This window comes from Oryctolagus cuniculus, chromosome 1 (assembly GCF_964237555.1).
Source record: "Oryctolagus cuniculus chromosome 1, mOryCun1.1, whole genome shotgun sequence".
Lineage (NCBI taxonomy): Eukaryota > Metazoa > Chordata > Mammalia > Lagomorpha > Leporidae > Oryctolagus > Oryctolagus cuniculus.
The window spans coordinates 176,996,623-177,018,411 of NC_091432.1; the positions used below are offsets into that span (position 1 = coordinate 176,996,623).

The window sequence follows — 21,789 nt, forward strand, 5'->3', positions numbered from 1 at the left end:
TATGAAGTATCTATTGTTTTTCCTTTCCAGGATCATTATGGATCATGTATTCCATCCAAATCAGCTGCATCTGGCTGAACAAAATGCATACATATTGACAGTGGTCTTCACTCAACACTGTCCACTTAAATGACAAGTGTTGGTCTTTGATGAAAAAAGATGGAACTTCTGGAGTTCACATTCATTTTTCAATGAAAATGGTCCCACAACTCCATCTACACTAAGAATCTTATTTTCATGATGTGAAAATAAGATTTTGCTATGTCTTCTTATCTGTAGATATGTGAAAAGAGAGGTAACTTTTATATTAATAAACTTTCATGATCATAACTACACAAGACTCCAGAGTACTAAGTCATAAAATACAAACTGCCATGGGCTAGGGCAGGGGGTGGGAAGACAACTATTTCTAAGTTGGTAATAACATCCTAAATATGTCTGGGGCTAAAGGCTCAAGTAATGTAGGAATATTTTCATGAATTAAAAGTTAACTGGAAATTAGAGATGTGTCATAAACAATAAATGTAAGTCCCTTGACAAAAATAGCTCTGAAAATATGTGTAATGATTTTTAAAAGAACAAGTTTCTAAACCTGCATACTTTTAAAAAAGCACAATGAACACATCTATTGTCCAATAGAACCATATTCCAGTAATTATAACACATTTCATATTACAGCAATTTTAGAGGTGAAAAAAAAGGCAGCATTCCAGGGAATTATGTTGAGAAGCCAAAGGCTGGCAAAACCACTAATTATTATTTGGTATTTTCATAACTGTGTACAGATGTTTTCAGTTAGTTCTCACTCTTTTGTTTTGTTCTGTTTGCTTTTTGAAAAGCTGGCAAAACGACAAGTACCCTGAATAAGCTATCATCTTTATGATTTTCTCTGAACTCTGCCTGTGGTGACCTTTACCATATGCAGTCTGTCACCTTGGCCTGCGACTGGGAAGTGCACAGAAAACACCATTAAGGTAGCCTACAATAAGCATAAGCAAGGCAGACAGGTCTAGAATAAAATAAGAGGGCATGAGTATCTCTACAGGTTCCCTCTCTGTACATAAAAACTCTTACTTGTGTGAGTGCAGAAGTCTGCACAGACAACTTACAACTGAAAAGTCAGTCAAAACCAGTTCTCCCTTATTTATAAGCACCTATTGTTCCCTGTGTAATATTTCACATACTGTTAAATTCGAATTGCCCTCCTTTAAAACTTGAGTGCAGCAAACATATGAATAACAAAATATATTTAAATTCTGAAGTGTTTACAAGTATTTCTGTTATCCTATAACTAGAATTGTGGGATTTCTATATTGGTATGGGCCATGCTTTAGACTGTGGCTAATTTGTTTATAAGCTACCATTAATCCTGGCTGTATATTTTCACAGTTTGGGTAAACACTTCATTTGCATTAAATTTACAGCATTAATGAGATGTGAAATTTAAAATGCTACTTGGAACATAAATGATGTAAGAAAGCAGAACCAAGCAAAAAGTGTTTTTTATCACATTTGAAATCAGTAAAACAATTTAAACCTATTAAAATAGGAACGATGTGTCATTTGAGATTTTAGCTTTATAACTCATCTTTGACTAAAGTACAAAATTGAGGAGAAAAAGATCTGGAAAATATGAGATTGCTCAAACCACAAATTATATACAAGTTCTACCCCAAGTTGGCTTTTAAATTGGTTTTCAATTTTTGCCTTTGGAAGTTATAAGCTAGTAAGTTCTCAACAGCCAATAAGACTGAGAAAAATATCTCTGGCTGAAACACTGCTGTGCATGGATGTTATCAATATATGCTACAAGAGATGGGAAAAGCCAATTTGAGAAACTCTGTTCAGAGAGTTGAGAAACTAAAGATCAATGAGAACAAAATTTGGAAAATGAAATGATCAATTTTGGTCTCAGAAGCCCCGGGAACCCCGTTCTGAGCCCAGATCTGAGAGGCAACGTGGAGAAAAGCACCAAAGCGAGAGCGTGGCTGCACCATTACACCTGGGTGAAACTTGCCCACCTGTTGCTGATGTAGGAAGGATGGGTCTCTTGGGCTTAGTCCCACATATCGATTGGCTTGAGATGTGCCTGAGGCTGTGTAGGCTGATTAAGGAAGAACAAAAACAAAGATAAAAATTGTGAACTATCAGAATGAACACCTTGTCCATGTACAAGAAACCCAGAGAAGTGGGGATTTGCAACCAAAAAAAAAAAAAAAAAGTCTCTATTTCTCTTTTGCCTGAGTGAATGTCAGGTGATAGAAAAGAAAAGGTAGTTGACTTCACATCAACTAGTTTATCCCCCTGAAAGACTCTGTCTGATAAAGCACGTCCCATCCTTTGGTGTGTGTGCCTCGCACTCGCACTCACATGTTCCAGAACCAAGCACTAGTGTCCTAGGTGGGCCTTTATGCCAGATCCTAGTGATCTAATAGCAAATAATCAGTGATGGTCTGTGAGTCGAAATGTAAAAGCAGACTGAAGACTGTCAGGAAAAACTGACAATTTTTAATGATCGGGTTAAGCAGATGTGCTTGATGATATGAGATGAAAAATGTCTTATTTAAAGTCTTACTAACAAGATAATCTAATACTACTTTCATGAAGGAGGAGCCTATCTTTATTGTATTATGTAGAATTAATGAGCTCAGTGTGAATATGACCTCAAGTCAGATGGAAATGTTTTTGGAAAACATTATTCATGTTCCACAAGTGCAAAACACAATGATCCCTTTCTTGTGATTGGTCCAGGACTGGAGTTGACGACACTCCCTGGGTCACCAGGCACAAACACTTGGTCACCAGGTAGAATGCATCTATGGTGACTACTCCTTACACTGTTATCACAAGAATGCTTTAGAGTTTTGTGTTTTTCTTGGTACAGAGTGATTCTCAACAGAAAATTCTCCGTATTCCTAAAGATTTGTTTCTTTTCACAAGAAAAGAGTCAACAATAGATCTTCCAAGCACGAAAATCTTACTCACTGCTCCATGCAAGAGTAAGCAGAAGATCTAATATTTGGCCATTCTACATTGAAAGGTCTGAAGAAAACTGTAACGTTTGGCTTAAACCCATCAGGTTAGTGAGGAATCCATACAGTACTTTGAAATAAGTGGCCTTTTTAAAACCGACATTTTAATCCTGCCATGTTCCTTTAGAGGACTGCAGCATTTTGATCCACTGAGGCCTTTTTAGATTGACTTGTTAGAAGTAGGGAAGATGCTCACCACTCATCTTTTAATTACTTCTGAATAAAGGGCCCAGACAGAGGCTGCCATAACAACCAGTGATTCTGCTGCACCTCCAGGCCTCTAGAATTCAACACAGAGCATGGACAGTCAGGGAAGAGCCTCTCTGTACAGACCGTGCAGAGCCAGCACGGAATCTGAGCTGCTTTCTTTTCAACCATGAAAAAGAGGCTTCCTTGGTCTCTGTGTTTTCTTTAACTTTATTGACTTAGTTCAGTGACCAGTTTCTCATTATCACTGGTGCCTTGGGAGCTGGAGCTGTAACTTTGTTTATTGAAAAGAAAACTACTTGCTATATATCTTTTATGTAGGAGTGGAAAAGGGACTGAGGAAGCAACCAGGACACTCCTTTTGAATATTTGTCATTTTACTAGTCAATTCAGATCACTTTTTTTAACAACCTGTATGCGAGTATAAAAACATTCCATTAACAAACAGGCTGAAGGTGCTCTCGTAAGTGAGCTGTGCTCCTTTGGGTCTGACATGTCCCTGAATCTCATATACTGCCCACAGGAGTATTAAAGCAGGCACCAAAAGTTTCTAAGAACTGTTTTGATCATTTATCCACTAATAATCGTTCAGATGATTTTTAAATCTTTATTTCTATGTGTTTCTATTTAAATCACTGATTTTATTTATTCAAAGATGCCAAGATACTCAGTTTTAAAAATTTTTACAGTGATTTAGTGATTGTAATATATGTTCTGTTCTAAGGCAACAAACCCTTAGGACGAACAACACTCAGTTTTCTCTGTCTGGGCCTCTTCCATGTGTGCACTCAGGAGAGTCTTCACTGCTGTTAGGAACTTCTACCAAACCACTGGTTACTTAGCAGTCATAATTACTGATGGGTAAACTGTCAGCTGAGATGGAGTTATTATTTCGTGGGGATTCATGGATTTTGAGAAAGAAATGTGAATTTGCTATAAATTCAAAATATTATCCATTTTTCTTAGAGGGTTTCTCCTAGACTTTCAGAAGCCATTGAAAAGGAACATTTTACAAAAAGAGAAAGAACATCTTTTCGAGGGCCGAGAAAGCGAGCCAGGGGGACTGCTGTCTCTGGAATTCCACATGAGAATTTCCAGAGCATAGGGATTCCCTTGCTCAAGGGAAGAAAACAAGGAGATAAATGCATGATTGTGGAGGTTCATGCTAATTCCTCCTGGCCAGAATCTTCTCTGTTCCATTTTGCCAATCTGTGTGCACCAGCTCCATTTCTAAAAACCTGGTGGTTTGGGTGAAGCCAACTAAAAATGAATTCTTGTGTACTTCTGAGTATTGTATATGAAGAAGCAAAGTGTTCATTTGGCGAATTGATAGATGCTATGTTGAGTTCATTGGCTAAATCTCTGACATTAAATGTTATAGCCATGCTTAAAGGCATAGTATCTGATATACTGTGCTAGGCAAAAGTAACAAAAAGTTAAAAAAAAAAAAAAAAGTTGCAGGTAATGAAAGTGCAGGTAGCTTTTGTGTGCCTAACATTAAGCTCTGGAATGTTCTCTCCTGCACCCAACATTGTGTGAATGTTTCTAACAATGACACAGCCTACAGTAATGTAAACACAAAATTATCTTACAGAGGTACTGATTCAGTCTGCCTTGTGGTAGGGCTTGATTTCTGTAGGAATGCTCCAATAAGTAACACTTATCTAATCTCTCTTTGGATGATATAAAAACCTTGTATACTGAGTTATATTTTTTCTGTGCAACTTTGATGTATACCTTGAAGGAGCAGGCATGACTTATTATTTTTGATATAGTTGTTTACTCAAACAAATAAGCTTCTCCCTTTTCAAATGTAATGTACTGTTTGAAATTTGATAAGAGATAGCATGTGATAACTAGGCCACATACAAGCCTGCTAACTCCACATAAATGAGAAATCTCCATCTGGTCAGGTAGCTGGAAAAGTTGCTGTTTTCCACCTTGGATCAGACATCCAATGGCGCCTGTGATGGACATTTCTCATTTCCTGCAGAAATACTTACTGGTTGCTGTAGGTGAAGCTGCCTCACCTTCAGTGGATGTAGTGATGGGTTTAGTATCTGTCATGGTCAGGGTCACAGGTCGCACTGCACTGGGATGGGGAGAGGGTGCCAAGACAGGAGTGAAATGGCCAGGCACTTTCCCTACCACTTGACCACTGCTGTTAGGCTACAAAACAAAAACAGAATGCCGGGTGAAACAATCCAAAAGGCAACCATCTCAACCAACAACTCCACTCGGCACACGCAGTCACGTGGGTCCTGCTCACTGTGGGGGACAGCCACGCAGGCCTTCTCAAGTCTGGGTCCAAGAGGCCAATCACTGGTTAGTAGTAATAAGAAGCAGCAGCATCTATAAGATTTTCATCTTCAAGGCACGTCACATGGCTTACTTCATCTTTACAGCAACCCCTGCAAGTCAGGTACCCTTGATCCATGCTTCAAGTAGGCAGAAAATTCAAGTGCATATTAAATGCTTAGCCCAAGGGTAACACAGCATTTCTTACAGAGCTATCGAGAATTAGAACTCAGCAGTTCCTTAGTCTCTGCTCTTCTTGTTCCGTAGTGAGTCAGTTTTCATTTTTAGAACACAAATTTCACTTAAATGAAGATATCACTCATGCAAGGAAAATTAGAATATCTAGGAGGTCAAACACACCATACTCTGTGGGGTTTCTGTCATTTATAGTCAAGGCTCACTCTTCTACAAAAAAAAACCTCTAGCTCTCACACACACGTATGTTCAGACACACACACTGGACAGTTTAGACTTCAGGATCTCTATACAACTTTTGATGATTTACTAATACAAACAAATAGAATGAAATTTAAGATTTCTCAAGTTTCAGATCCACACAATGATATAAAATGCTGAACTGGGTGTGACCTTACAACTACAAATAAACTATTTCCAAAGTAAATTAAAATATACTGAAGTGAACCAGAGGACAAATGCACATTGCTATTTGAGTTACTCTTCTTTTGCTGTGCATAGTAAGTTACACAAAACATTTATGGGAATTGACTGAGAAAATCCCCTGGGTAGTGATAGAAAAGATATTATTATCTGAGTTTTAGCCCCTGAGTGCAAAAATAGTTTCTGTAATAAGAGACAAAATCTTAAGGGTACGTGCAGAAATCCTGGAATGTATTTTTCTTTAGAGAGACTGCTATTTTTGATTATATTCATATTGAAATTCTCCACTACATGTTGTTCATAAACATTCTACGAAGAGATTATTCTCTACAAATGTATAAGCTTTATTATCTGAAATGCTAAAGGCAAATAACAGCAATGAAACAAAATGTTATCTAAATACCTGCCCATAAATTACTAGTAGACTTTTTTTGTAAGGAAAAAAAATGAACAGCTAATAATAGTGTGACTTAGAGACATGAACTAAGTTTTTGGTTGGCTCCCTCAGAGGCTGCATTCTTTATTCTATAAAGCAAATGAACTTGGATATCCTGACTATTCATCATATGTAATTTTAAGCATTTAACTTTATGTCAGGAAAACTGACTAGAGTTTTCCTCTACGGAAACCTATGGGAGAGTTATATCTTTAAACTAATTTTATTGAAAATATTCTATTGAATAGTATGTCTGTCTCACTATAATTGGTGTAGCAGTAATGTAATTAATCTCCAAATTGCTGTGGGAAGGAAAAGGAATCTCAGTTGCTTAACTTAACAATCAAATATCAGTGCAGCGCTGGAGAATACTGAAAAGAAAGGTTCACTCTAGGTGAACGGTGAGTGAGTACTCATTTTTTTTTTCCCATTTGTAGTATTAAAAAGGTGAATATCAAACAATCTACCTTGCAGAGCAAATTAATTCGTTTGGGGCTGTGGTTAAAAATCAAAGCAGATATAATGTTACTAAGAAAGAAATTCAGCAATTATTATAAAGACTCATTTTTTTCCTTTCAATGGGAAAAACAGTTTGTTTCTAAAGCAGACCACCAACTTCTGGTTATTTGAATACTATAAATGACTGCTGTATATTAGTATGTCTTCAGAAAGAAGAAAGGTCTTGCTTTCTCATCAGTGGGTGGTGCAAAACAGGTTGGTAGTACCTACCTGCAACAGAAGCAAAATGGCAATAACTTCAAGGAAATACTGCCTCTGGATATGAAGTGACCCTGCCCATTGTGCAGATTATGCTTCAGAAATTGAAGCAACATGAACAAACAGACCTTCCTCTCACTTAAAAATAACATAAGTGATGGAGAAGGAACTCCCAAGACAATGCAGACAGCTTCTCTGGAACTCAGGGTCAGAAGAGTGAGAGGTTGTCTTCAGTTTTCCACTGAACAGATGAAGCTACACTCCAAGGCCTCTATCTTTTAAGGCTGTTAATAGATGTAGATAGGAAGGGAGAGATGTCTTATCTGAAGCTGAAGCTAAACAGCATTAGGAAAGGATTATCCTGCTTAGTACATTGCTTCTATTATACAAAATCCTAAGAGGTTTTTTTTTTTTTTTTTTTTTTTTTTCCCCCTAAATAGAGATGAGGGTAAGATGCTTCTCCAAGAAGCCGGATCTTTACCTTTGAAAATGTAAAGAAAAGTTGAGAACAATATAGGCAGATTATCACCTCATATGCCCTCTTAACTTATAAAGAAAATGAAATATACGTAAAACAAGCACTGAATAATTAAAGAAATGCGTAACACTAAGGGCCTGATTTTAATTTGCATAATTTTTCCCCTAACGGTGCCTAATTAAGACATCAGTTCAAAAAAAAAAGTCCAATGAAACTCTAAGATTTTCCACACTGAATTAACGTTAAGGACTTTTAATGGATGTCTTAATTAGACTTTGTTATTCATGGAAATTCTACACAAATTAAAATCAGACCTTGTGTGCACTGTTCCCAGCTGAGTCTAGCAAAATGCTCTATGGAACTGAGACTTTTGAATCTACGCTCTGACAGCAAATTTTATTTCTGAACTGATAGACTAAGACACTGCTCTTTCCTTACTTGTCATTGGTGTCATAATCCTTAAAAGTGCTATACCCTTTGAATATTTTCTTCAAAATAAATCATAAGTGTTTAACTTCAAATTCAAGACTCAGTACTTAGTTTTGTTTATTAGTTAATGGAGGTAAAAGTAAAGGTAACTTTTTAAGTAACCCAAAGAGTGCTAGATATGTTATAATTCAGAACTAAATACTCAAAAAGGCCCATTTTGCTTTATCTTAACAAACTAAAACCCAGGGGATTCTTTTTAACCTTTCTTTGTCTATGGATATGCACATATTATTTATTAACATTAATGGAAGTAATGATAGCATGTTTGGGAAAATCCCCCAAAGCATTAAGAGATATAATAAGAAGTGGACAGGAGTCTTGGAAGTAAAGCAGCAAAACCAAATAGCAGACCACACAATCAAGATGACCTTGCAGACTTTGCGTATTATGATTATTAGTAGACGCAGCTTTGGTACAAAGACTGTCTACTTGATTGTGGAAAACTCTCTTAAATCAAATCCCTAGGAAGTGACCTTGCCATAGAAGAAACCACATGTCTGGGGAGTGAGAAATGTACATGAGTCACTATACTTTCACAATGAATCCCCAAAAACCACTGCACAATGTTTACCGAAAAAAAAAAAAAAAAAGACCCTTCTAGTAATGTCACTCATTATTAACTGAAAGTCATGTCTCTGCACAGAATATTCAAGTAGTCATCAAACACTGAAAATGTTGACATTACCAAAGCTTATTTAAATACCTAATAGCTGGTCTATAAACACAACTGTAAGTTCTTTTGTGTGTGTTTATTTTAGCGCATACCTTGCTCTGCCTGAAATAAGCACTTTGTCTGTGTCAAACCAGGTATTTCAGAGGTGTGAACTTCAGCTCAGAGCTTTTTTGTCAATGTGTTTTCTGCAGAAACTTTCTCTTCAATGAGAAATCCAAAAACAGTAACCCCAAACTTCGCAAATGTACCCCTTTGGGGCAACACACTTCCTACCTGTCATTCAGATACCTTTAAATAATAAAAACTTACTGAGTCACCAAGAAACTTCCTGAAGACGAATTTCAAGGCTTGATGTTCTGCCAGACACACTGGCTGACTAACCTTCGAGACTTAGAGTCAGACCTGCCCCAACTCCCATAAGGCTCTAGTCTTATTTCTCTCTCCTATTTTTACCTGGCTGGTTTGTGGGCTGGATGGGTCATAAGAAGGTACATAGTTCTTCAGAGTCTCCTGAGGATTCAGGTGGGGAGGATATCTGATTGTTGGATGAGAAAAGTAGCTCGACGGGGCCGGAGGAAGGATAGCTTGTGTTGGAAATGGCAACGGTGAGGGTGGAGGTGGAGTTCGAGTTGAGATGACTGTAGAAGAAAGCAAAGGAGAGATTGACTCATCAGCTGTTGCCCTCACTGCTTCGTTCTGATCCTAAAGAAGGCTGTGAAACTATAAAACCGGCAGCCATTCATTTTTTTCCCCATGATTTAACCAAGTGCCCCTAAAGTAAAAGTCACTGTTCAACTTTTGTCATCAATGCCAGTACTATGAAGCAGACAGAAACAAAACCCCAGTTTCAGGAATGAACCATCTTGCTTTCTAGATTTGTGAGTAATTCAAAAAAATAAATTTCTTCTTTATAGGTTCCCCCAAGACTGGATAAAACATTTCAATGAGCAAAGTTAATTCCCATCAAAAACACAACCTTTGATTATAAAACCTTTGCCTCACAAGTCCAGACCAGTCAGGGCATTGATTAGCAGTCAGGAGATAAAAATTTTCTACCCAAATTCAAAACAGAAGTGTAATCCAATTTCTTTCTTTCTTTCTTTCTTTTTTTTTTTGACAGGTAGAGTTATAGACAGTGAAAGAGACAGAGAGAAAGGTCTTCCTTCCATTGGTTCACTCCTCAAATGGCTGCTACAGCCGACGCTATGCTGATCCGAAGCCAGGAGCCAGGTGCTTCTTCCTGGTTTCCCATGCGGGTGCAGGGCCCAAACACTTGGGCCATCCTCCACTGCCCTCCTGGGCCACAGCAGAGAGCTGGACTGGAAGAGGAGCAATTGGGACTAGAACCTCGTGCCCATAAGGGATGCCTGCGCCACAGGCGGAAGATTAACCAAGTGAGCCATGGCGCTGGCACCCTCCAATTTCAAATATACATCCTAGCTGGCAGTTGATTAGAAGGAAAGCTAATAATTAAATATAATAATCTCATGTTTGCTTACAAACATTCAAACACAGGATCTGGGAACTCATCAACCTAATAAAAATGCTCCCCAAGTCCAAAAGAGCCATGTTTACAATCATTTGTCTTCCTCTGTAAATTTTACTATACATACCTTAAATGATACTGTTAGGGTAAGGTCAAGAATAAAACCTACAGAAATGCAACTTAAAGTTTTCATATAGGCATGTATATTAATTTACCATTAGTATAGTATTAACATACTAAGGATATCAATATACCCTTAATATCAGCATTAATATGATCATAATCTATTGTACAATTTTTGAAATAAAATTATTAAGTTTGACAGATGGGGAAATAAAATTACATGGTCATTATTTTTTTAAAGATTTATTTATTCATTTGAAAGGCAGAGTCACAGAGAGAGAGCAAGATCTTCCATCACTGGTTCACTCTCCAAATGGTTGCAAAGGCCAGGTCTGGGCCAAGCTGAAGCAAGCAGCCAGGAGCTTCATCTTTGTCTCTCACATGGGTGCAGGGGTCCAAGGCCTCAAGGCCATCCTCCGCTGCTTTCCCAGGCGCATTAGCAGGGAGCTGGATTGGAACTGGAGTAGCTGGGATGCAAACTGGTGCCCATATGGGATGCCGGCAGTGCAGGCATTGGCTTAACCTTCTATGCCACAGTGCTGGCCCCTTGCATGGTCATAATGTTGACAGTACTAATCACAGAAGTACTAATTAAAAGTACCAACCAAAAAAAAAAAAAAAGTACCAACCAATATATGCAGAACTGAAGACGAAATGTCTGTTTCTATCAAAATGGCCATCTAAATCATAGAAAATTACAAATGATGAATGTTTATGAGACAACTAAGCAAACAATATGAAAAAATAAACTCTTCCCATGACCTATAAAGGAAAACCATCTGGAATGACTTATTTCTAACTTTGTAATTATGGCAAAAAAGTTAAGGGGTATTGCTTATCTCTCCCAAAGAAAACTTTTTTTAGAAGATGTGACAAATGAAGTTGTATATCACAGCAGAATTACAAATGCCATTTCCTGGTTGCAGCTTTGTTTCTTATCATTCTCTGCATTGTTATCCTGAGGGAACTTCCAGGGCCTAACCACACACGCACTGGACCCACCAACACAGAGAGGCTTTTCAGAAAACAACAGTATATTTCTTGAAATAAAATTCCTTACTGAAGCATCATTTTATTTAAAAAGTATACCCATTTGAAAGTATAATTTAAGGAAATACAAGCATTTTAGTGAAATCGAGCTTCTTTTTACTTAGTGTCAAAGTGCTCTGAATCTCAGTTGAATTTAACCATAGACAGCTCACATCTGTACACAGTCTCTCGAAGGATATATACATACTTCCATCTTGAGTCTCCTGGGTTTTGAGATTAATTTTGCCTTAGTTCTGGAAAAGATCTCTTTTCAGCAGAATTGGCACAAATCAAATCTGAACTCGAATGTCTGGGCAACCTGGCACTGTGCTCATAGGAGCTGCAGCTGTCCTGAGACAACTGGGTATAATGTCTTCTTTCAAATCGAAAGTAAAAATGCCTATCTTATCAATAAGAGCCCTTCTAGCCCTTTAAAAAAATAGAAAAGCAAATCAAAAATATTTTTGAAAAATACAAAAGTACATGTATTTCTTGACTACATTATTGCAAACACTTCCTAATTGCCTTCCTCCGGTCTCCCTCCTGCTAATACACCCTTTACAGTTCCATACAAATGACTTTTTAAAAAATCACTATAATTAAGTGACTTCTCAGCTGAAAATATTCCAGTGTTCTTCTACTGCTTCCAGAAAAAAAAATCCCAACAACTTCATAGGTACATACAGTTTTCATGTGCTGGAGGAGCTAGTCCTGGATCAGCTCTTTGCATCCATCCTTGACCACATCAAGAGATATGGGGATGCTTGGACATCTGACACTTCCTTGCTGCCATGACCTCTAAAACACTGGTATGTCCCATTGCCTTTGCCTGAAACTCTCTTCCTTGGGGCTTGTGGTGAACTTAAACTTCAAACTGAGTTCACAGCATGTGTCTTCCAGGCATCTAATCCTCTTCTAAGTGTCTAGCGCTGTTCAGATCAGATGTCTAGCCCGTGTTGTAGTACTTCCGTTTCCTGACTTCATCATGAGTTCCTTAAGAACAGAAACTGGGGACCTGCTACACCACAATGCAGGCATCCCATATGGGTGCCAGTTCGAGTCCTGCTGCTCCACTTCCAATCCAGCTCCCTGCTAATGGCCTGGGAAAGCAGCAGAAGATGGCCCAAGTGTCTGGGCCCCTGCACACACATGGGAGATCCAGATGCAGCTCCTGGCTCAGGCCTGACCCAGACCTAGCCATTGCGGCCATCTGGGGAGTGAACCAGTGGATGGAAGACCTCTCTCTCTCAATCCTCTCTCCCTCTCTCTCTCTGCTTCTCTCTCTGTAACTTTGCCTTTCAAATAAATAAATAAGTCTTAAAAAAAAAAAAAAACCAGAAACTGTCTTTTATGACCAAAGTGCTTATTACAGTCCCCAGAATATTAGATATTGAGCAAATACCTCGTGAAAAACCAACATGGAAGGTTTACATAGATCTCCCATGTTTTAACATGTAAAAACATGCTACTTATTTTTCAAATGTTAAGTATTTTAATCATATTAAATATTACATTTAAAACAATAAATATTTAATAAAAAATAACAGCTTCTAAGTTAATTTTATGTCATTATTCAGCATTCTAAATCTATGAAATAGTTACTGACTTTTTTCACTTATCTTAGTAACAGAAGCAATAAATATAAAATTTTTATGCCATAGTTAATTTATAAACCCCTCTCTGAATTTCTTATTTTTCCTAATGTCAGCAATAAAATTTAACTATACCAACAATAAATATCAACAAAATACTTACAAGTCAAAACTAAGGAATTAGCTTAACAGATGTTATATTCTTTGAATAAAAATTTAAAAAGCAGGGGCTGACATTCTGGTATAGAGAGTAAAGCCATAGCCTGCAAGGCTAGCATTCTCTATGGATGCTGGTTCAAGTCCCAGCTCCTCCACTTCCAATCCAGCTCCCTGCTGATGTGTCTGGGAAAGCGGTGGAAGTTCTTGGGCGCCTACCACCCATGTGGGAGATCCAGACACAGCTCCTGGTTCCTGCCTTGGGGACTAGCCCAGCTGTAGCCATTGTGTCATTTGGGTAGTAAACCAAGGGACAGAAGATCTCTCTCTCTGTAACTCTTCATTAAGATAAATAAATAAGCTCTTTTAAAAAGATTTAAAAAACACATTTAGTTTGAAGAATATGTAACTGCCTGATGATAGACTTAAAGCAATAAGGTTTATTACTATAAACATTAATACACGAAAATTTTTCCATGTAGAATTCAGTCTCCTCTTCTTAGGACATAATGATAATAAATAGGTAGAAATCATATAATATTTATGATTATTATATCTCATTTTTAATTTTAAAGATGATTTAATATTATTTGCTGGTGAAAGTGCAAATGTAGAATATTGAATTCTTTGCTTTATTTAAATTGATATTAGACATTATATCAAATGTATTAGCCCAAAGGATTTGAAGATGAACTTCAAAAGTTCATGGAAATAGCATTAGAAGATAAGTTTATTTTGATACAAAAATTTCAAAGTTCATGCATAGTTGTTTCATAAGACACATTTTCCATGAACTTCTTCAAGGCACTTTGTATAAAGCTATTGGTAAAGTGCCTCTTTTATTTTCTGGTGAACTTCATTACCAAATAAGTAAATACAGATTTGTGTCTAGAAAACAACCTCTATGGAAATAGTGTCCATATATCTTAATGCCTTTGGGATATAGTCTGAACTTAACAACATACTGGACATTCCAGCTCTTCCTTAGTAAAATCTATCACATTAGGACCAGTCCAGAAACTACTGTTAAAATAACGTTGGATCCTTTATTTCCTAAGTTTTGTGATGATAATCTGTCCAACAATGGCAATTCAAAAATACATACATAAATAGTACTTAGTTGTATGGCTTTGAACATTTCTTCTTATAGATTAATAAGAAAAAATATTTAATCACACTATGACCTTCCCCTTTTTGGTTGAGAAAATATGGTCACCATAGACACAAACTTCTGCTCCCTCCCTAGAGGTCTGGGCCCTGCAGACAAGAAAGGAGACTCTCCTCTATGCTTGAAACTCCTCACCACTGTGTGCAACTCCAGGTATTCCGGGATGATGGTGCTGGGGGAAAGTGCTCAGTCTTGGGGAAGAATCCTGTGGAGATGTGGAGCTGAACAATGGCTTTTCAGGCTTCTTCATAGTAGTCGGAGAAGACATATCTTCAAAGGAAGAGAGAAAAATCCATGTTATACAACCTTCCAACACTATATGGGTCATTTCAACATCATCCAAGATCTCATTTTCCAACCTTTCAGGATTTCTGGGCTTTGGCTCTTGGAGAAAACCTCTCCTGATGCTCAAAGGCTCAGCCACGTTGGAGCTTTGAAACAGCTCCGTCAGAAGCAAGCTCCGTTGAAGGTCATTGAAGCCTGCTTCGAAAGCACTGTCTGAATCATGCCTGTTACCAAATACATCTTAAACTTCTGAAAACCCACGCATCATGTTTTCTTTAGTCCCTTGGTTCACATAAAGGTGTTATTTACCTGGATTTTCATTTATATGATTTATGAGATTCAGGTGCTTGTCTTTTGACCCTCCAACCTCACTGTGAGCACAGAGGACAACTTGGTGCAAATGTGAAAAACAACCTTTGGGTGTGCTGGTAAGTATATCATTGATTTTACATCCTTTATGGAAAAATCATTCACTTGTTTAGCAAAAAGTACATTCCTTAAAATTTGCTCATCTGGCAAATATTTACTGGTTTCTCTGTTTGCCAGGTAAAGTGAAGATGGTTAAGAAAAATAAAAATCCCGGCTCTAGGGATGCTCACTGTCAGTGAGGAAGAAAATAATTGTCGACAGTCAAGAGACAGAAAGGGTGTTGACGGCAGGGACATTGTGACATTCGCTGCCTCTGTGTGCAATACACTGATCAAATCTGCCTCCCCATGTTAAGGAAGGCGTCCCATAGTGACATTGTTTTCCAAAGGTGGATGGGTACAACATCCCCAGAATGGAAGTGTTCACAAAAAGAAGGGCATAGAATATGCACAAATCCCAAGTACAGGCGTACAGCGGTAAAGGACAGAGATGAAGAGGGGAAGCAAATAAGAATGAATTGCCAGGGACTTCTGGTACAAATCCAGAATGTTTATCTTGATGGGAGAAATACTATGTGTGAGCAAAATAAGATTACAACTATAGTGTAGGGCAATCCCCCCAGAAACTAAATGGAGAATGGATTAGCCAAAGTGGAGACAAAATCACGGTGGGTGCTTAAGTAGATAGGTTGAGTAACACATTCATTCCATAAATATTTACTGAAGACCCAATTTATGTCAGATATCACACTAGTGATGCACAACGGTGAACTGGATTCACTTTTCCCTACTATGAAACCTAAAATCCTGCGGCAGGTGTTTAGTGCAGCAGAGAAAACTTTTCTTGGGACACCTGCATCCCCTATCAGAGTACCAGGGTTTGACTTCCCACTCTAGAGTTCAGTTTCCTGCTTATGTGTACCCTGGTGGCAGCAGGTAGTTGAGTCTCTGTTACACACATGGGAATCTGGATTGAGATCCAGGCTTCTGGTTTAGACCTAGCCCAACCCTCACTGTTGAGGAACAAACCAGTGATGGCAGTTTGCTCTTACTCACACACACTCTCTCTCCCTCTTTCAGATGCGTAAAACCAGTAAGTTAAAATTAAAAGAAAAAATAAAGTGAGGGGATATGAGCAAGTAGAAAGGAATTACAAATTACAAAAGGAGAAGTATATGGAGCTTCACTCATTCATCCATTCCATAAATATTTAATATTGTCAAAAGATAAATCCTGAGAGCTTTAAATTAGAGTAAGGACAGAGCTAAGGCAATAGGTAATTAAATGGAATTGACCCAATCAAATCAGTAACTGAAGTAGAAGGTCATCATCTTAGGTGACTAACGGATTACAACAAACAGTTATTTGGACCAGAGAAATTAGGAGGAAATCTGGTAGAAGAGATGTGTCTTGGTTTTAACATCATGAGAAATTTTTATGGGAGTTTGTAATTTTTATAGCAGAATGTTGTAAAAATGATATGAGTGATAAAATTTGTATTTTTATTATCAAAGATTTTAAATATATACACAAGTACACAGAGTAGTAATTGATTCTCATATACCCATCAGCCACCTTTAGCAATTATCAACTCATAGGAAACTTATTTCATTTTTATTTCCATCTATATTTCCTCCCCTTATCTTGCTTTGAAGAAAATCCCAGATCCTGTGCAATTTTACCTCAACATATTTCAGTATGCATTTCTAAAAACAAATTTTATGAAAACAACAAAATCTGGGGCTGACACTGTGGTGTAGTGGGTAAAGCCACTGCCTGCAGTGCCGGCATCCCATATGAGCTCTGGTTTGAGTCCTGGCTGCTCCACTTCCGATCCAGCTCTCTGCTATGGCCTGGGAAAGCAGTAGAAGATGTCTCAAGTCCTGGGGCCGCTGCACCCGAGTAAGAGACTTGAAAGAAGCTCCTGGCCCCTGGCTTCTGATCCACATAGCTACAGCCATTGCAGCCAATTGGGAAGTGAACCACTGGATGGAGGACCTCTTTCTCGCTCTCGCTCTTGTTCTCTCTCTGCCTCTCCTTCTCTCTGTGTAAATCTGACTTTCAAATAAATAAATAAATCTTTAAAAAATAATATCACATAAAATATGTACATTTTGTATTTTTAACTAGAAATTTTTTAAATGACAAGAAGACCTCATAGTGATGTTAACATAACATACAGCTATTATTATATTTTATCATTTTAAAGATTGCCTAGGCTCTGGTAAAGCCATCTAATGGAACTAAATATGTGTTTCCAGTATGCTGGCACTTAAAGAATGGATTAAAGACAGTAGACAGTGTGGTCTACAAAAAAATGTCAAGTGCATTTGTAGCCATAAGCTACAATTTGTGACTAACTGGCTGTACTAACCTATCAGAACATTGATGAGTCAGAAAATTATTTCTTTGCATTTTTCTCAAAAAGTAAAAACAAAAGAATTTTTCATGAAATCACAGCAATTAATGCCACCACACACAAAAAAAGAAATTTTAAACTAAGGTTGAAAATTAGACAAAGGAATCTCATTTCAGCTATCTTTAAAATACCCAAAATAATACTTAATTTCTCTTAACAGCCACACAGTTTTAAAAGATGAAACTACAAATACAGGTTTTTGCCTACTGGAGGTTAAATCATAGACATATACATTGTGAGAAGTGGGGAAAAAAGACCTCTATTCCACTCCTCATGGTACAGACGATGAAATAATTTTCTATTCTAATTTTTTAATTTACAATTACCTCTTAGAAAGAGAAACTGGTAACTTTCTATTTACACTCTAATACTTTGCCTGTGCTTAAATATAAATTTCATATAAAATGAACCTGAGTAAATCAGTTTTTAAAAACTCCACAGTATACATAATACAGCAAAAACGATATAGCATTTCAAAACAACTGAACGTGATCAGAGCTTGAAAGCGGAATAGTGTCATTCTAGTTATGTCTTTGTTGGAGAAGAGGATCAATTAAGGCAACTACAACCACCATAACTGTTTCAGAATTTTCCATTAATCCCAGAAAAATTCACATGAGTCTCTTTTTTTATGAAAGTCACATAAATCAAGGGTGTTGTATAGAAATTCTAGAGGCGATTACGTGATTTTTAAGAAATGATGCTTTGCATTTTCTTAGCCAAAATGATTCACTTGGCTTTATTGTGTAATTACTTTGAGTCTATTTATTATTCTGGTTCTCTTTTAAGCATGCATCTAATAATAATGATGGCACCTTCATGTTCCGAACACCCAGAGGTCTACAGAGGTCAACACAACAGAAACAGAATAAAAATTATCAGTGTTCAACTTGTGAAAGGGACTACAGACTGTGTTTGCAAACAATAAAAGTAACTTATAACAAAAATAAAATGGGAAGATTCACAGGCCAGACTGAAAGGATGTGCCTTAGAAACAGGTAAAGAATGGTAAAATTAAGATGTAGGCTTAATTGTCTTTGTTTTCCCATTAAATCAAATTATTTCAGTGCTATTAATCAATAAACATATACTGCCATATAGCATGCAGAAGGCCCTATCCTAAGCATTAGGGATACATGAGTCTTTGAGTGAATTTGAGTGAATATGCTCTCAAATTAAAAAAAAAAAAAATTCAGTGAACTGCAGGAGGAAGGAAAGGTCAATTATCTGGGACAAGTAAAGGTAGAGTTTATATCTCTTAAGTTGTAACCATGAGCCAAACTAGTATTGTTTGGATTTTAATTTTATTTTGAATGTCTGCAGTCTAGTAGACTTCATGCCAAACTGAAGGATGATATCATTTCTATTTTTAATGCACTCACATGCTACAGAAAAATAATGTTTGAGGGATGGCTATAGAAACGAGATGATTTTAAATTACATTTCTGTGAAGAAAAACAAATGTCTTGCTTTTCACAATCTACTGTTTCTTAAGCAGGAAGAATAATACATAGGAAGTTTAAGTTGACTATAAGGTGAATAATGCATAAATGCATAACAAGTTAAATAACAACATATAAATCTAACAATGCATAAGTTGATTAATGAACAAAGTAAAGAAGCTGAAGAGAGAAGTGGGATGGTAAAAAAAAAAAAAAGATCAGCTGAAATTTCTATTGATAGGAGGCAGGCAGGAACTGCTGGTGGATGATGACAAAGAAGCAAAACCCATGAGGGCTTGAAATCAGTAAAAAAAAAAATTAAGTTTAATTCAGGAAAGAACAATTGCAAATGAATCAATAGCAAGAGGGAAAGACTTTCCAAACAGTCTGTAATTTTCAGTTTTCCTAGCTTCCACTAGGCTCTTTTCCCTTGCAACTGGATGAATCAAGAATCTCCTTTTAAGTTTTCTCCAGGTCCTCTCACTATGGCTCATTATAAAAACAGTTGTTGGAATTCTATCCCTCCAGCAATCATTCTCAGGTGAAGATCCACCATGGCACCACACATCTATATAATTTGACCCCATCATTCCATTTTATTTCTATTCTAGTTAAACTAACTTGCTTATGGCCACCACGGAGGGGGGACAGGAGGAACTTATTTCTAATTCTGTCATTTTCTGCAATTGATGGCCATTTATGCTAGAAAATTATGGTTTTTTACTTGCTTATTCCACCTGTCAAATGATATTTTATCCATTGAACAAACTTATTTTCTCCTTAAGTAATCCCTACTGGGAAATTTTGAAGTCTAGATTTCATTAATGATCTTGTGTTTGACTCGTTTGTTACTTGATTTTTTTCATTTGTTTTTTGCAATGTTTATATTTAAAAAATGTTATTAATTACAGAGAACATTTCTTTCTGCTAGTTGCCTCCACCAGTTCCCACAATGGCCATCAACTGAGTGTGAAGCCAGGCATCAGAAATTCAACCACATCTCCCATTTGCATGGAAAGGAACCCAGTTACTTGAGCCATCACTGCTGTCACCCAGGGTCTGCACTAGTAGGAATTTAACCACTAGACTAAATGCCTGCCCTTGTATAACTTTTTTCAAAAGTGGACAAATATCTTACCTCCTACAAAAGATGATTTTATCACAGACATAAAGATATGTGGAGACTGGAACATCACGCACTTGGGAAAAGAATGGGAAAGTAATCTAACATTGAGTGAGAGTAAAGGGAGAAAGTAGGCGGGGTGTCTAGGAAGCTTACTTTAGAATCTCGCATGTGAGAGTCTATACTGTGAAGTGATAAGTAGTAATGGAAGATAAGTGGACTAACCATAGCCAGCATACCTTAAAAGCCATGTTCTGTGAACAGATATCACCAGATAAGACCTACTGAGTTGAATGCAAAGAAAGAAGTAGAAAGCAAGAATTAAAGGTAAAGCAAAGAGAGAAAACAAAACCAATCACCAAATTCCTAACAAGTGCAAGGAGCCATGGCCCCACACAAGGTTCAAGATGATAAATAAGATAACCTGTGGCCTGTCCTGAGGTGCTTACAGTGCACCAGACAGAGCAGACACTAAAGACAAAATACCATTAAATAATTGCAATTGGAATAATAGAAAGGTACTTCAAAAAGTTCATGGAAAATGTGTATCATGAAACCACTATGCATGGATTTCAAAAAAAATTGTAATAAGATAAATTTACCTTTGAATTCCATTTCCCACAAACATTTTGAATGATCTTCATATCAGATTGTAGAAAAGTTTATTCTTTAAGATTAGAGAAACTAATATTTTTAAGAAGCTGCACATTGATGGTATTATTCTTCAGTGTCTACCCCTGCCTGTGTTTAGATTTATAATTTGACAGTTAGCTATGGTTTTAGTAATGAATTGTGTAGTTAAATACATAATAAAAGATCACCACATAAGAAAAAGTTCAAGTAGGCTAACTGATAGAACTTGGTTCATTTAGACTTAAGCATATACTTCAATAAGCACTTTGCAAAAATCAAGTTATATAACTTTTACAAGCCACACTATAATTTTGAGGAGCACTGTCACATACAGACATCCTAAGCTGTGCTGTGTCATGCATGTCACAGCATCACTTCAACGAGATAAAAGCTTAAGCAAATAAAGAGTTAGATCAACTCATCTCCCAACAAGGTAATTTCATCTACAAAGGAAGAGTCACTGAGAAGCACAGCGTATGTACTCGACTCTCCGGCAGCTTGCACAAATGGTGCTCCAGATGTATATCTGTTCAAGTCAGCCCAAGGCAACAATTTTGATCAATTCTAATGTGATAAAATGCTGCAGGGAAAGTGTGCAGAAACGTGTTTACGTCAGCCCTTAATTAAACTGTTGTTCACTTCCAAAGAACCTTAGGAAACACTAATGAGACATGAGTTTTGGCAATTCCTTCATCAAAGCAAAGACCCCTTCCTCAGTCTGCAGCAGCCTGTCATCCAAGCCGCTCCTGGGATAAATGTCACATGGCACTCCAATCAGTTAGCCACCTGTTAGTAGAAATGCACTGAAGTCAACTACTGATCTAGGGCAAGCTCAAACAGCCACCTTCACACCTGCCTGCCTGGGACACCTGCTCCTTTTTCACATATACTAGAGCAATATGTTAGTTTTTCCAATAAGGTGAGTAGATTCAGCCTACAAATCATATTTCTATAGCCTATGTAAAAAAACATTTTCCTTTTAAAAAATTCCTATCTTCTCTCTAATAACACATGATT

The 21,789-nt window shown here is 37.2% G+C and overlaps 1 protein-coding gene across 35 annotated transcripts in view; it reads right to left on the bottom strand.

The window, feature by feature from the left end:
• NFIB (nuclear factor I B) overlaps positions 1-21,789 on the bottom strand; it is a 483,250-nt gene that overhangs the window by 23,957 nt on the left and 437,504 nt on the right. For 12 of the 35 annotated variants that reach the window (XM_051857910.2, XM_051857867.2, XM_051857855.2 and 9 more), the window contains 4 exons: positions 14,638-14,772; positions 9,402-9,586; positions 5,243-5,408; positions 2,022-2,104 (listed from right to left, as the gene is read on the bottom strand). In XM_051857910.2, coding sequence (XP_051713870.1) covers positions 2,022-2,104; positions 5,243-5,408; positions 9,402-9,586; positions 14,638-14,772 — 569 coding nt within the window. The remainder of the gene's footprint in view (positions 1-2,021; positions 2,105-5,242; positions 5,409-9,401; positions 9,587-14,637; positions 14,773-21,789) is intronic. The other 23 variants (XM_051857932.2, XM_051857878.2, XM_051857863.2 and 20 more) reach the window with 5 other exon arrangements.